The 14,802-nt window shown below is 37.0% G+C and overlaps 1 protein-coding gene across 1 annotated transcript; it reads right to left on the reverse strand.

Moving 5' to 3' along the window:
• Window positions 1–1,136: 1,136 nt before the first annotated feature.
• Window positions 1,137–14,768, reverse strand: LOC103718562 (zinc knuckle (CCHC-type) family protein). The gene is made up of 7 exons (XM_026809072.4): window positions 14,268–14,768; window positions 14,063–14,125; window positions 12,257–12,408; window positions 11,985–12,104; window positions 10,831–11,032; window positions 2,905–3,019; window positions 1,137–2,825 (listed from the first exon to the last, which is right to left on the reverse strand). Exons 1-7 carry the CDS (start codon window positions 14,487–14,489, stop codon window positions 1,798–1,800), a joined length of 1,902 nt encoding a protein of 633 aa, XP_026664873.2. The 5' UTR covers window positions 14,490–14,768; the 3' UTR covers window positions 1,137–1,797.
• Window positions 14,769–14,802: the final 34 nt, after the last annotated feature.

The following is a 14,802-nucleotide window of genomic DNA, read 5'->3' on the forward strand; positions in this document are numbered from 1 at the left end:
GCTGTTATGATGGATTGCCCTTCTACATATGTTTCATACTTAAGTCCATTCTCTAGCTCTGGTGTTTCAGCTGGTTTAAATAGGTCTTATGAAACTATAGTTCAATCTGTTTGTTTGCTTTAATCTATAGGGTGCAGGAATCTAAGACCGTTTGAACCGAAGTGAACTGTTTTGCTTTTTAATACAAGCTTTCAGCTCCATTTGTTACCAAAAATAAAAAAAACCCACATGAAAGGAAAGAGAAAAAGGAAAAGTATTATGTTTATGTCTCTGGGGACTGCACCTTTTATAAAAAACAAAGGCTGGTCATCTTGGTTTATGAACGTGCGTGTATATGTATGTGCGCAGAGGCGTGCGTATGCACAGTTTATAACCTGGCTATCTTGGTTTCTTTCCGTCCATATAGATAATTAAAAACGTAAATCATGTAAAAATTAACAAAATATTTCCTGTTCATTGTTAATGGAGGATGATTTTTTTTTCTTTTTCTTGGAGACCCTCTACCTAAAAAGATCACTGATATTCAAAGCCTTAGCTCCCTAAGGCTCGTTTGGTTCGTGGAAAAAGGAGGGAAAGTGTAGTCAACGAAAAAGTAATGAGATGCCTCTTATTTGGTTGGAGTTTTCAAAGAAGAGAGATGAGAAAGTTGTATTTCCATGGAAATATGATTCTCACATTTTATGGAAAAGTTTTTTCCATGAGAAACATGAAAAAATTACTTTCCCATGAGGCGGAAATCACTCCATCTTTATTTTTTCCCCAAAAGACCCTTCAGTATTAAAGAGGCATTAAAGATCTAATTTTTATTAAGGGTATAATAGGAATTACACATAACTTTTCTAAAAAAGTGGATGGTCAACCAAACATAAGTACTCTGAAAATCTGTCACTTTTCCATGTTTAACCAAACATGCCAAAAGTACATTCCCAGGTATTCTCTTCCTAGAAATCTTCTTCCCAAGAATCATATTCTTAGAAGAAAAAATGCTTCCCGCAAACCAAACGAGCCCCTAATGATTTTCTTGGAAAACAATAGTTACAGAAAAGTCTTCATAGAAGCTATGCACAAAAAAACGAGGCAGTGCATGTTCAAGCTTGAAAAACAATCATTTGAACCAGATCAACTGAAGCATTGAATAGCGAGAGAGAACAAAGAAGATTTTTGCTTAGATCTTTTGTTTTAACAATGCCCACCCTGAACAGCTATAAGCACCAAGCCAAACTACTTGAGGATTTTTTTTTCTCAAGAGGAAACTACAAGGGGAAATTTACTGGGACGGCTTACATATTTGGAAACAAATAGCACGCTTTCATTCAGCTTCAAGTCCCTGAGTCTTGAACTCTTGATGGATATATGATCTATATTGATCTGGAAATGCATGAAGTCTAGTAGATCGCAAACATAGATTGTTGGAAGACTCACCAGACTGCAGACTGGCTCCAATAATTATTCAAACTCTGACAAACATAATTGAAAGAAAAACTTCTCTGTGCAAATACATTTCACCTCTGATCCTCTCTGAAAACATAATATTGGATTTCCTACTCATCATATTGATACTGAGTAAATTGATTGAGATGCTGAATCGGTTTGTCGGTGTGGTGCTGGTGAGAACAGTAACCCAATTCGAAACTATCATAAGTACCTCAATCTGAAAGGTTTTCTACTCATTACCGCAGATAATCTGGGTCCGAATTATTGCCAGCACCTGCATCTGAAAAGTTTTGCTTCTTGTGCTTGCTCTCTTTTGGTTTCCTTCTCAGATTCAGAGTTAGAACATAGAGACTCCAAATGATGTCATTGTTGTTGCTTGCTATTTGAATGCCACCTGCTTTCCTTGTCAAGTCTGGGGTCTGAAGGAGACTCAGAAAAATGTTGCTGCTTCTGCTTGCTATTTGAATGCCTCCTTTTCTTGTCAATTTTGGAGTCAGAATCTAGAGAATCCGAATAATGTCGCTGCTTTTGCTTGCTCCTTGAGTGCTTCCTGCTTTCCTTGTCAACTACAGAGTCAGAAGATGGAGACTCTGAACGATGTCGCTGCTTTGACCTGCTCTTCAAGTGCCTCCTGCTTTCCTTGTCAAATATGGAGTCAGACGATGGAGATTCCGAGTGGCGTCGCTGCTTTTGCCTGCTCTTCAAATGCCTCCTGCTTTTCCTGTCAAATACAGAGTCAGAAGATGGAGATTCTGAGCGGTATCGCTGTTTTTGCCTGCTCTTCGAGTGCCTCCTGCTTTCCTTGTCATATACGGAGTTACAAGACTCTGAGTGGTATCGCTGCTTTTGCCTGCTCTTTGAGTGTCTCCTGCTTTCCTTGTCAAATATGGAGTCAGATGATGGAGACTCTGAATGATGTCGCTGCTTTTGCCTTCTCTCTGAATGCCTCCTGCTTTCCTTTTCAACTTCAGCGTAAGAAGGTGCTGAATACTCTAAATTATGCTGCTTCTTATGCTTGCCCTTTGACCACCTCCTGTTTTCTTCATAAAATTCAGAGTCAGTAGAAGAAGACTCTGAATGATGTTGCTGCCTATGCTTGCTCTTCAGTTTCCTCCTGTCTTCTTTCAGAACTTCAATTTCAGAGTCAGAAGGTGATGATAATTCTGAATACTGCCGCTTCTTGTGTTTGCTCTTTGACCACCTCCTGCTTTCCTTGTCAATTTCAGAATCAGAAGATGATGCAGGTTGATGATTAACATGATTTCCCTTGGATCCAGTATAACCTACTGGTGATCGGTCCTTGTGCCTTCTCTTATGTTTGGAATGCTGCTTAGATTTGCTTGCTGAGAAGTTGGAAAGCAAAGCAGGGATGTCTCCACCACCCAGAAATCCTGTAAATCAAGTTAAGGCAATGTTAAAGCCTGAGCCACAGATCTGGATATGCGTTGTGTTATATATATTCTTTTATACCTCCATATTCATCAAATATGTCATCTGCTACTATCTGCTGGTTAGGATCATCTGGTTGGAACCCACCACGGGGAGGGCTCATTCCTGGTTTCTGCTTCAGTTCCCACTTCAAAGGCTGCAAACAAGAGAACCACTCACTATGAGAAGAGATGTACAAGTCCAAAGCATGCATATGTGCAAAGAGATAAAATAAAATTCTAAATAACTACAGGTGCACTTTTATTATGCTGCAACATTACAAAAATGTCGGTTATATGCTGATATTTATGATTCACACATGATGAAATGCTGCATTCATAATTCACAAGTCCTGCAGTTGTCTGACAAACAGCAAACGCCTACATTTAGTAACGAGTATATCTAAGGTTTCTTTTATTCACTTCCAGAAGATGGTAGATTAATTTTCATGAGAACAATGTGCTGGATAATAATGGCTGCCACAAACCATATACTATTCTAATACTCTTACGAATTCCCATTCCACCAAGTGGCTCCTTTCTCTATGTGACATGCATGTCTTTCATGCAAGCATGTTAGATGTGAGCAAGCTCAGAACCATCAACTGAGTACACTTAAAACTTATCACAAAATTTTCATCAAAAAAAAACTTAGCACAAGATATTTGGGGATCTAGATATGGTCCACTCCCCTAGCATCAAACAGACTCAGTTTTCATCATCAATATAGTTTACTTGATCTCTTAATCACTCTAGAAAGCTGGTCACAAATAGCTAGAATCAGGCTAGATGGTTATTGTTAAGGCTAACCAAAAGCTCTAATATCATTTTATTCAGATATGGATGCACAGGGCCCACACCCCCCCCCCCCCCCCCCAAAAAAAAAAAAAAAAAAAAAAATCACTTGTTCTTCCCTAAATAATAGCTCACTTTATAGGTTAATTTAGATACATTTTGACTCTTCACACGCCCTTGACACAACTAAGACACCTCCCTCCACCTTTTCTCCAATTTCACTTGTTCTTCTTTCAAAATAGCTCACTTTATAGGTTTCCTTAGATACATTTTGACTCTTCACACACCCTTTAGACACAACTATCAAATATTTATATTTAGTCTAAGATATTGTTTTCCAAACTCCAGAAGACATATTCATGAAAATTGTACTAATTAAAACATTTATGAAACTAATCTAAATATTTCCTAAAATTGCATTAATTTCAAAGAACATACCCCCTGGAGGAAGCACATTAGACCAATTTTTCCTCCATCAAGCATGGTAACAGCAACTTGAAGACAAGAATATAATAGGGTTTGGAAACCTACAGGTCCTCAACTATTGGAAAAGATCCAATAGTTTTAAATGCATAATTTTGATGTGAAGGGCTTGTGGGGCATCTTTGTTCTCCAAAGCAGAATCTTCACTTGAATAAATACTTTCCCCTTTGTACATGTGTACCCTTTGTCTTCATACTCCTTGATCTTTGCATGCTCTATCTCCTCATGATCAAAAAATGGTTTTGTGCTACCCCAATATGTAAAAAAGGGCATCACAGTGCACAATGTTCCTACCATTGTGGGGTTTGGCAAGGGTTAGATGTATGCAGCCTTACCCCATGTGTGGAGAGGCTATTTCCATATTTTGAACTCATGACACCCAAGTCATAATAGAGCAAATTTATTGTTACGCCAAGGCCTGCCCTCATGTTTATCCAACCTATATCATTGAAAAATTCTCCACTCCAAAACATAACTTTGATTTTTCAAATTTTCAAATTTTTGTCTTTATATGAAAATTGACCTTTTTCTTGAATTTCTATATTCTGAATATTGCTTTTTCAATTTCTATATTGTCTTTTTCCCATTCAATTCTTTTCTGCTTCTTTATGTTCTCTCTTTGGTTTCTCCATCTCTTGCATTTTCAAACTCTTCTAGCTTTTGAGTTTTCACTTCCTTGATTTTTTTGATTTCTTTAAACTTTTCAATCTATAAACATAACTTTTCAGTTTTTTTCTTGAATTCTTCTTCTTCTTCTACTTCTTTCTCATCCTTTTACTAAATTCTACATTATTAATAATTTTTTCGTTTTCAATCTCATCTTCATCAAGATTTTCTTCCCAAAAAAATTCCATCTAAATTTATTAGTCAATATTAAGTAATGCTCGACTCTTATGATAAAAAGTGAATTTAAGCTTTTCCAACGCATGGAGATCCGGAGATTGTATATATTTGACATGCTTTTGTATTATTCATTGCCCTTTGCAAAATTTCTAGTGCTTCGACTTCTTTCTTTTCTCAAATTTTCTTTGACATGCAACTTTTCACTTTTTCAATAATATCCTATAGGTCACAAGCGTGAAAATAGGTACAAGTTTGAATGCTCCATTTTTTGCAGTTAAAAAAATACTAATATTTCTACTAATAAAATCATCTCTCTCACTCTCCTTTCTTTTTTTGTCTCCCCTCCTTTCTATTCTCTCTTGTTTTCCATACCTCACTTTTTTTTGACAAATTTGATTTTGCTTCTCCTAACCACTCTTGCCTTCATCTTTGTCATGTCCCTACACTTCAAGCCTCCTTACTCTCAAATAACTCTTCTTTTGTTGATCACCTTTCTGGCATGTTGTGGCTCTGATATCACTATATTAAGACAACGGAGGCAAGAAGCTCTAGTATCACCTTGTTTAGACAATGAATGTAGACGGGGAGAGGACAAAATATTTTATCATATTTTTCATTTCATTTATTGTTCTTCCTTACAAAATGAGTCATGGCAAGGGTCTATATAGATAATGGCTCTTCAAATATCCATTATGTAAATGCACCGCAACAGCCAAAAAAACACAGGTACCCAATACTTACATGAACGCTAAGAAATATTATCTCAGAAACTCTAGAAGATATATTAATGTACTAATTTAATACATATAAGGAATTAATACTTCTAATACACTAAAGCAAATTTAGTTTAATTTCCAATATTTATTACATTCTTTTCTCAAACTGATTCTTTTTCTTCTGGGGTCTAATAACTTGAATGTCCTATTAAATCATTTAAGAAGTATATAGCTGATTTATGACAAGACAAGTAGTACACAGTAGAGGTAAAAAGGCACGAAAACTGACTATAATGAACAAACAACAAACGAGCAGATGATTAGCTATTCTTTTAATTTTCTCCAAGAAGAGTAACAAAGAAGGTTGAACCAGTGGTTTTCATTACGATCATTACAGCCCGTATATGTTTAGTTCCTATATGAGCAGATACTTGCCAGACACATGATCGCCAAACACATTTTTAGTCAGTCATTCCAGCAGGAAAATACATGAAACCCTCTCACACAACTCCATAAATTTCTGGAGGTTAACCTACTGTCTAGTGATAGCAACAACCTAAAATCACGTCTACTTATTGCTGAATGCTGCTGAAGAATGCAGGGAAAAAGATCCCCTTATAAATATCAAAAAGACTACAAATACATGCTAATAGATTTGTTTTTAGGCCAGCTTTCAGGTAAACCAAAAGAATATAGGTCTATAGCAAAAGATAATTGTTTCGAAGAACTTCAAGATTCAGGTAAAGAATATAAGTGCCTTCAAATAACAAATGAAGTTTTGAGATTTCTTCTGTAGGCCGTGTTTTTGATACCATCGAATGACAGCAATATAGATTTGAGATAGAAAGAAAGAAACATTGGACATGCATTGTCTTATTCTTGACTATCATGATTCAAGAACGTTTTCTAATGTCTAATATGGAGCACAGCAATTTAATTTCAAGATATATCATCTTTTAATTAGTCTGACCACAACTATGAACAAGACCTATTACAGCATTCAAGATTGGATTTATTAATTTGCCCTCAGTTATAACAAGAATTACCAAACCCTTCTTTACCCTTCTACGCATGCCAGGTCCCAAGACTTTTTTTGTACATTTTCACACACTCAAACAAGATTCTGGGTGCTCTTGTTGATGGCTAAGGCTCAAGCTTGTGTTTTACTTTTCCAAGTACTTCAATTGTTTTCTTAATCATCTTCTAATTAGGGTATATTCCTTAGCTATGTTTAATGGATCAAACTTGTCTTTGACTTCCTATTTTGCATTCCATTCACATGAGCATCTATATATTTGCTACGACAATCACATAAAAGAAGCATACTTAATCTGAACTATTCTTCACTTCTGATAAATAAAAGTTTATGTAAGTTGGTTTCTTAAAGTAAGACAGCAATAAATTGAGTACAAATTATGCCATTACTTTTAATGACTAGGGGATGATTTAACACAATCTAAAATGGCCTTTCTGCTGAAGTTTGGTGCCAGGACGACAATAGAATGAAGTGCTGACAATTGAGCATCAAAAGCTCACATAGGCATGGCATCTTCACTGTCTTCTTTGGCACTATACTGCTGGTAGAAGCTCCAAGTTTCAAGATTTTTGAGTGCAATGCATGGATAGCACAACATAAAATTATGACAAAGTTGAATCAAGAATTCAAGCAAGGGATTTGTTTAGATCTGTTGCAAAATCCATTACTCTTGTTTCATTATAAATTAATCAAACTACTATCAGAATAATTAGTCCATGTGAACGTGGCCATTCCCAAATTATATTAGAAGTGGTCAATAATAATTTATTAAAATAAAATCAAACTTACACCATTTAAACCTATCCAAATTTGATTTCTTGAAGAATGATTGATGATCAATTGATTTGATATGCCAACATTCATTGCCACCTAAAAAAGGTTCATTAGTGATAGACAAAACTGTCTGCTTATTTGAGATTGGGTTTCACTTAGTAAAGGGTACTAGTTTATCTATAGGTGCAACCTTTCTAAGTTGATGAAAATCACTACCATAGTTAACAATGACAATGAAAAAAGATCCCAAAACTAGCAGGCCTAGGCAGGGCCTTGTTTATGCTATTGCAATTCAGATTTTGGGTAGGCTGGGCTCAAATTTCAAGATCTTGAGCTGCTGTTCTGGTCTAAGCCTGGCCAAAAGCCTAAAAGTATATCAATTATATTTTTCATTTATACTACATCTATAGATGAAATACATACAAAAGCACACATGACCAAGACCATCAACACTTAAGGGTTAGCTCTATGAATGCTCATTTGCCAGTTATTCCCAAAACTACAAAAACATATACATACATAAGTACAAACATCAATAGATATTTTACATATGCAGGACCTATACATCTATGACCCTTCGATGATACAGCATTCCTCTTACTACTTTCGCATGTCAAAGGGTGGTAGCCTGCCAAGCTGAAAAAGCATATCGTTGATGGATAGTAGGGGATTAATTACCTGGACAAATCTACCTATTTCTTTATATCTGAAAGTGTCAGCATTTTTGGACATTTGGACATGACAGGACACAACATGACACAATTAGGCAATCTACATTGAAGGGCCCTGCTCATGTCAGCAAAAAGGGCCAATACTTTGTTGCTGTACAGATTCTTAGTTTCAAGTGCAAGACACTTTAAGCAAAGTTTCATTATATTTCCAATATAAATTTATCATAATAATCTACATACTCAAGTATCTTAACGCATCTTAAGTAACCTCAAATATACCTAAGGAATGACTAAAATAACCTACAAACTTATGATTATTATATTATTTTGTTCGTGAGGCAGTATATGTATCTCTCTCCCCCCCTTTCCTTTTTAGTTTTCCTTTTTTTGAAAGGCATTGAAACAATAGCTTATATTATGCCATATATGAGTGTCAAAGTACTAGTAGCAGTACATACCCCTGCAAGTACCTTACACATGTAGCATCATGGACTGTCGTAATGCCCCAAATCACCCAGTTCCGATTGTGCTATACTGTACTAGGTCGGAACTGATATGAAAATCATATTCGGGTCAGCACGAGCGTCATATCGACCCGTACAAATCTGTACTGAGCCGTTTCAAGATAAGCCAGGATGCACACTGACCCGCATCGAGATAAAGATGAGAAAAATAGCTTGAGAGCCATCTCTATACAAGTGCATACCGTACTATACCGACCCATACTGTATCAAACTAGTAATGTACCGATATGATACCCGATACCAAGATTGCGAGACCTTGTCTAGCATGGATTGACATGGTACCATACTAACACATGGTATGGCTCTTGGTTCCAACATGGCAAAATGAGGTGCTCCAACATATGTCAACACCTAATACTTCCAAGCGGCATACAAGTACCTGCACCTTACTAGTATGGTGTAGTATGCATGTACTCAAATCCTATATATGTGTGTGCGCATGCATGCATGCATGCATGCGTGTATATATGTATGTATACATACATACAGACATACATTTGTACACACATATACATACATATATACATATGTATAGATATACATATATATATATATATATAGATATACATATATATGTATATATAGATATACAGATATACATATATATGTCTTGTGACCTCGTGCCTCGATTTTTAAGAGGATGCAATGTTTGATGCTTGAGGACACATAAACATTTGATGTCTTTAGGTCTAAATTAGATTTAGTTAATTTTCTAGTATTATCGAGTCTTAAGGAGTAGTTTAAGTATTTGTATTTGTCTTGCAATTTTCCGACTAATTTTTAAAACTATTTTCCAGTGGGTTTTGAGAGCTACTGTGAGTAGAATTATCATCTAAAGGAACTACCTTTGGTCCAGGTTAAGTTAGAAAGGTTTTAAACTCTTTAGGATTGTGATTTGGAAAGTCTTTGATGACCTTTTTATGTGGGACCCAATGGAGCTTGTGGTTGAATATGAGTCAGATCTTGGGTCAAATAATATAAGTTAGAATCCAAGATCCATACTAGATGAGTTGAGATTCCTTCTATGATCAGGGAATGTTGTTTAATGTTGTCTGAGTCTTTATAAATATGGGTCCATATGGAGCAACGAATTATGGATGATCTATGAATTATAATAAATGAAGAAACTCCTTTGTAGAGATTCACCCTCTATTATATGATCTTTTCCCTCTAACCTTCTTCTCCTCTATCCGACCCCTTCATCTTCTCTTTCCTTCTACTTTCTCGCTGTTTTTGCTGTGGAAAAAGATAAATACTCGTATTTCATCAGATCCGTAATTTGTTTCTGCTTATATCTATACAATTTGCAGCCCTCGATCTATTGGACTGCATCAATATTTCACACCCATGACAAGTTTCCAGGTTAAAATGCATAGGGGCATGTGACCAGACATAGAGGAAGATGCATGTCGCCAGGTGCAACACAAGTACATTGTCCTAAACAAAGGTGATCATGGGTAAACCCTCCTTAAACATCCAACTCGGCGGTAGGAGAGCAATACAAATGATTTCTTGTTCATAACTATTTTGCTTGACTACTAGAAAAATGAAGTCACTCATGATATTCCACTTTTTGCATTTTAGCTATGTGGAATCTTTTTCTTTTTCTTTTTTTCTTTTTTAACCTGATACTAAACATTATTTGACATTTATGGGTAGGGACTTCAAATTGTATTTTGATTTTCAGTTATCTTTGTTAAAGTTCATTTTATAAAGATTCGTTATTTGTCATAAAAATGCATACAAACATTTCTGCAAATCACATCACAAAAAGGCAGATTTAAAATCCTCTGCTTCCTATGTCGTTTCTCTTGTTTTCTGTGCTAATCATGTACGGGCAAAAATATATGTAACTAAGATCATTTTACTGTCAATACTGGAGCAACATTTCATAATTTATTAAAAGCCATCGATAATCGAGGACACGGACACGTGAAATTTCAATGGAATTGCTACCCGGCGATAAGTAATGTAAAAAAGAAGAAAAAAGGAACTTCTTTGCAATGGCAATACACTAGTGGAAATGAATTTCTGCAGAAATGTTCAATCCAAAATTACGGTTTATATTCTTTTGAAAATCATCTGCTACAAAGTTTGCCATGAGAAGAAAACTATAGTGATACTTGCCTCGCCAGAGTCTGTGTGCGCCATTATAGCTGTTAGTGGATCATCCCTCTTCAGCCGACTCTCATCATTGGGCATTATTGCATCTTTCAAGGGGCATTCACGGTCGCCACTTTGGTGGCCATACGTTCCACATCTTACACATCTTACATTGCGAATTTCAACTCCAAATGGCTTTACCCTTGCAGGCGCACCGGTATCTAGCCTGCATAAGAGACATCAATTCAAGCACTCCATATAAGGAGATACAGAAGGCAACTGGCTATACACATCATGGCAACAGGTTAGTAAACAACAAACTTAAGGATGGCAGGCTTTTGATTCCAAAAAATAAAGGATATTAGAATTTTAAATGGAGTAGTGATATACTGGTCAATGCCAAGAAGATCTGATTTGTTTTTAAAAAATGCATGGAAGAAAGCTAAATAAACAAGCACACATGCATGTATAAATGATATCTTTTATTTTTTATGATTTTCTATTCTTCCACGATTCCCTTTCAGTTTTTGGGGCAGATAAAACACATATCTTTTGGATAACCTGCAGAAGGAATTCAGACACAGTGGAAATGAGAAGGGATCATACAAAACAAGATAGTTACAGCACTAGAGATATTCTTGATCCTTGAATAGCATACTGTACATCTAACCTGGGAACCAACCTATGATGTCCATGCATATTTGTAGTTCTTGGATGAAAGCATACTAATCAGTAGTTCATCAATTGCTAATTCCTCACTCTATCCCTCATTGAAACTAATTTTAAAGTTCTTTAACAGTCTATTTTAGGAACAAAACAAACGTCTGATAGATTTGGTGCATTTCAACATAAGATCAGCTACACGCATCTGTCAGGCTGTTAAATACCGTCACGAGGTTTGAATAAACAATACTTGCAGTTGGAGCTTCAGATATTGAGCCTCTTATGCTTTAGACCAGTTTATGCATACACTAGAGAAGCTTTCATGTGGTCTCCAATTAAAATGTGACCTTTTGATTTCTGTATTCAGAAATCCTTATTTCTCATGCTTATGTTATGTCTAATTTTTCTCAAGAACCCGTAGATGTTAATGCAGTATTACTCCATGTTTAAAAGGCCCATAGTGATTGCTATTCTCTGTCCTGTAGGTAACTAAAAATAGAACGTTTAAAGCATACCTTGGAGCATTTTTCAACACTTCAAATTCTTGTTCTGTTGGTAAAGGCCGACCGAAAACATCTTTTGGCCTGGCCTTCCTGTCTCCACCAATCTGATTCTTGTCGGATCTTGTTTCAGGCCTAGAGGAACACATATTACGTTCAGCAGAAAATCGAAGCAAAGGAACATTATCCATACCCTAACTGGTAAATCACTATTGCATGTCTTAGATAAAGTATGAAAATTTTCAAACTAATCTCAGAAAATAAAACTTTGAAAAACATGAAGATACATTGTAGAGGTGGTTCCACTTGTTGGATCTTGAGTGCTGTTACTTTGATCCGACGTCTTCTTTCCATCTGCAATCTCTGCAGCTTTGGCACTCTCCGCATTATAACCAGGTGGGCGGACATACATAAAACTCACAGCTTTTATCGTCTCCAGCTGGAGTAAAGAAAAAAATTGAAGCATAAATGCAAAATCATGGAGCATCCAATGGCCTTAATGAGCAAAATATCACAGATGTAACACGACTATTTAGAACAAGTTGATAGAATCCAGAGACCACTAATAATGCAAAAGATAACAAATCAAATTTTATGATTGCATGGATTTAGAACACAAAAGCAACAAAAATTTTCTCAAATACGTGTGAAGCAAGCACCATACATAAAATGTATAGAAGAAAAATCAATTTTTAATGAGATCCGTAGAATGGTCTTGCATTCACTGCTTTGCCTAAGGAAAATGTGGCATGTGTCAGTAAGGGAAACAGATGCAGTATCAGATGATTAACACATGGAAGTTTGATCAATCACTGGGAAGCACGATACCAGTATGGTTATTATCAAGCCTTCATGGATAAGCATGTTCAATTTTGTCAGTGAAATTATGAGCTTCAAAGCATAAAAAGGGATACAGCTAGCAGGTAGAATCTTTGAGATCTGTATGTACATACATACATATGTGTGTGTGCATGTATTCTTATTTCCTTTTTTCAAATGGCAATAAGAAAGATTTAATTACATAGGAAAAAAGGACAAGAAGGTAACAAGAGCAGAACCTCCATATCAAGGTGGTGTAGCGAGGAAAGCAAAAAAAACAACCAAATTCCTCCAGGCTAAGATATATTTCTATTCTTTAATCAGAGGATGAACTTGACCACTAGAGAAAGCAAAAAGGAACATATGTAAATTACCAATCAAATTGATTTTCCTCCTGTAAGTTCACTAGCAAGCTTACTACCTACGACCTTTTAACACTTTTCTTCACAGTCCTCATATCCTTTCCCTGCATGTTTGACCACATTGCGCTGGTATTATCCTTAACTTATCTCCTTCATTGGTGAACCACAAATAGACGTAATAGTGAACCACAAAAGTCGTATAGCCAAATGTTCTCCCACTTGGTTTTGGAAGAAAAACACAGTGAAGGTCGCCTTTTCCTGCAGCCATGATAGGCCAGAGCTTTTCCCAGAACAACAATAATAATAAAAAAGACTGCTCTTGAACTTGTGATAAAACATATGATTCCCAAGGCAATATCTAGAAGACAAATCATGTGAAAGGAAGAAATCTGGAACAACATCCTCAAAATTCAAGAGAAACTGCAAAGGAGCTCGGGAAATCAAACTCCAGAAGACGTAGAGCTACAGCCTGGATCTTCTTAGACTTTAACCTGTTCCCTTCATATTTTAAACTTAACCTACAATTCAAAGGTTCCCAGACCACCAAACTGCTCATTTCTAGAAACAGTAAACCTATTTTGCATAAGACAGTTTAAACCCTAATTTCATGTTACTGTAATCATGCAACCCCTGCAGCGCACCATTCCTATCTCCAAAACAACACTTACCTAACACAAGAGCCTGATTTTTCCTTATCCTCCTCACAACATCTTCACCAACCCCACCTGGACCCAACATAATTAAGGGGGAAGATAAGAAAGAAATAAAGGAAGAGAAAAGATCGGGTATCCATGTTCCTCTCTGATAAAGTAATTTTGTCATTCATTTCAAGTGCAAGTTATTTCCCTCACAATTAATACGCCAGCATACCATAACCCGGAGTCCAGCAATCATGGATTCAAACTTTGTTACCTTCTCCTTCTCTTTCTTGGAGAAGAGCGCCGTCTGACGGAAAAACTCCTGCTCCTGAGCAAACTGTATCAAATGGAAGGAGAGCCAGCAGACAGGATTAGCATTATATATCACGAGAAGAACAATAAAGAGAAGGCAAGGAAGAAGAAGAAGAGAAATCATGATGGAGATGATGAGATGGGACGGGCAATATCAAATGTATTACCTCGCGGGAGACCTCCTCGGCGCGGCGCATGCGGTTGGAGTGTGTCTGCTCGGCGATCCACTTGCGGCGCTGGTTTGGGTAGGACAAAGGGTGCCATGGCTTCTGGTTGAGGTAGGAGTGGCTCCAAGCCGTCCCAGCCTTGATCTTGTAGTCCACCTCCCCTTCCTTCTCCATCGGCTTCTTTCCCAGCCTCATCCCTCCCCCCGTCACCTCCTCCTCCATCTCTCCCTATCCCTCTCTTCCCTTCTCCCTTCTCTCTTCTCTCTTCTCTCTTCTCTCTTCTTTCCCTAGATGGGGATAGCGAGGAAGAAGAGACGACGGAGCCACGGAGCTGAGAAACCTTCTCGACTCGGATTTTATTTTTACATTGATTGGACCGGGTTGAGTTAAGTGGAGGTTGGTCGACGTGAACCGGTCGGGTCGGGTCGTTGTGGCGAGGCCGGTCAATTTTTTTGGTTTCCCGTTTCTTATCTCCTCCACTATCTAGCGCTCGCCCAAGGGAAATCGGCGTCGTCTTGGAACCAGGCCTTCTCGC

Source organism: Phoenix dactylifera, chromosome 3 (genome assembly GCF_051530095.1).
Source record: "Phoenix dactylifera cultivar Ajwa chromosome 3, Ajwa_hap1_PhDact_Kaust_v1.1, whole genome shotgun sequence".
Classification (NCBI taxonomy): Eukaryota; Viridiplantae; Streptophyta; class Magnoliopsida; order Arecales; family Arecaceae; genus Phoenix; species Phoenix dactylifera.

What these genes read in the sequence shown, in the direction of transcription:
- LOC103718562 (XM_026809072.4), bottom strand. Translation starts at nt 14,489, where the DNA reads ATGGAGGAGGAGGTGACGGGGGGAGGGATGAGGCTGGGAAAGAAGCCG. An exon ending in CCGAGGAGGTCTCCCGCGAG is followed by an intron (nt 14,126 to 14,267) that starts GTAATACATTTG and finishes CATTTGATACAG; the next exon opens with TTTGCTCAGGAGCAGGAGTT. An exon ending in GTGTTGAAAAATGCTCCAAG is followed by an intron (nt 11,033 to 11,984) that starts GTATGCTTTAAA and finishes TCTCTTATGCAG; the next exon opens with GCTAGATACCGGTGCGCCTG.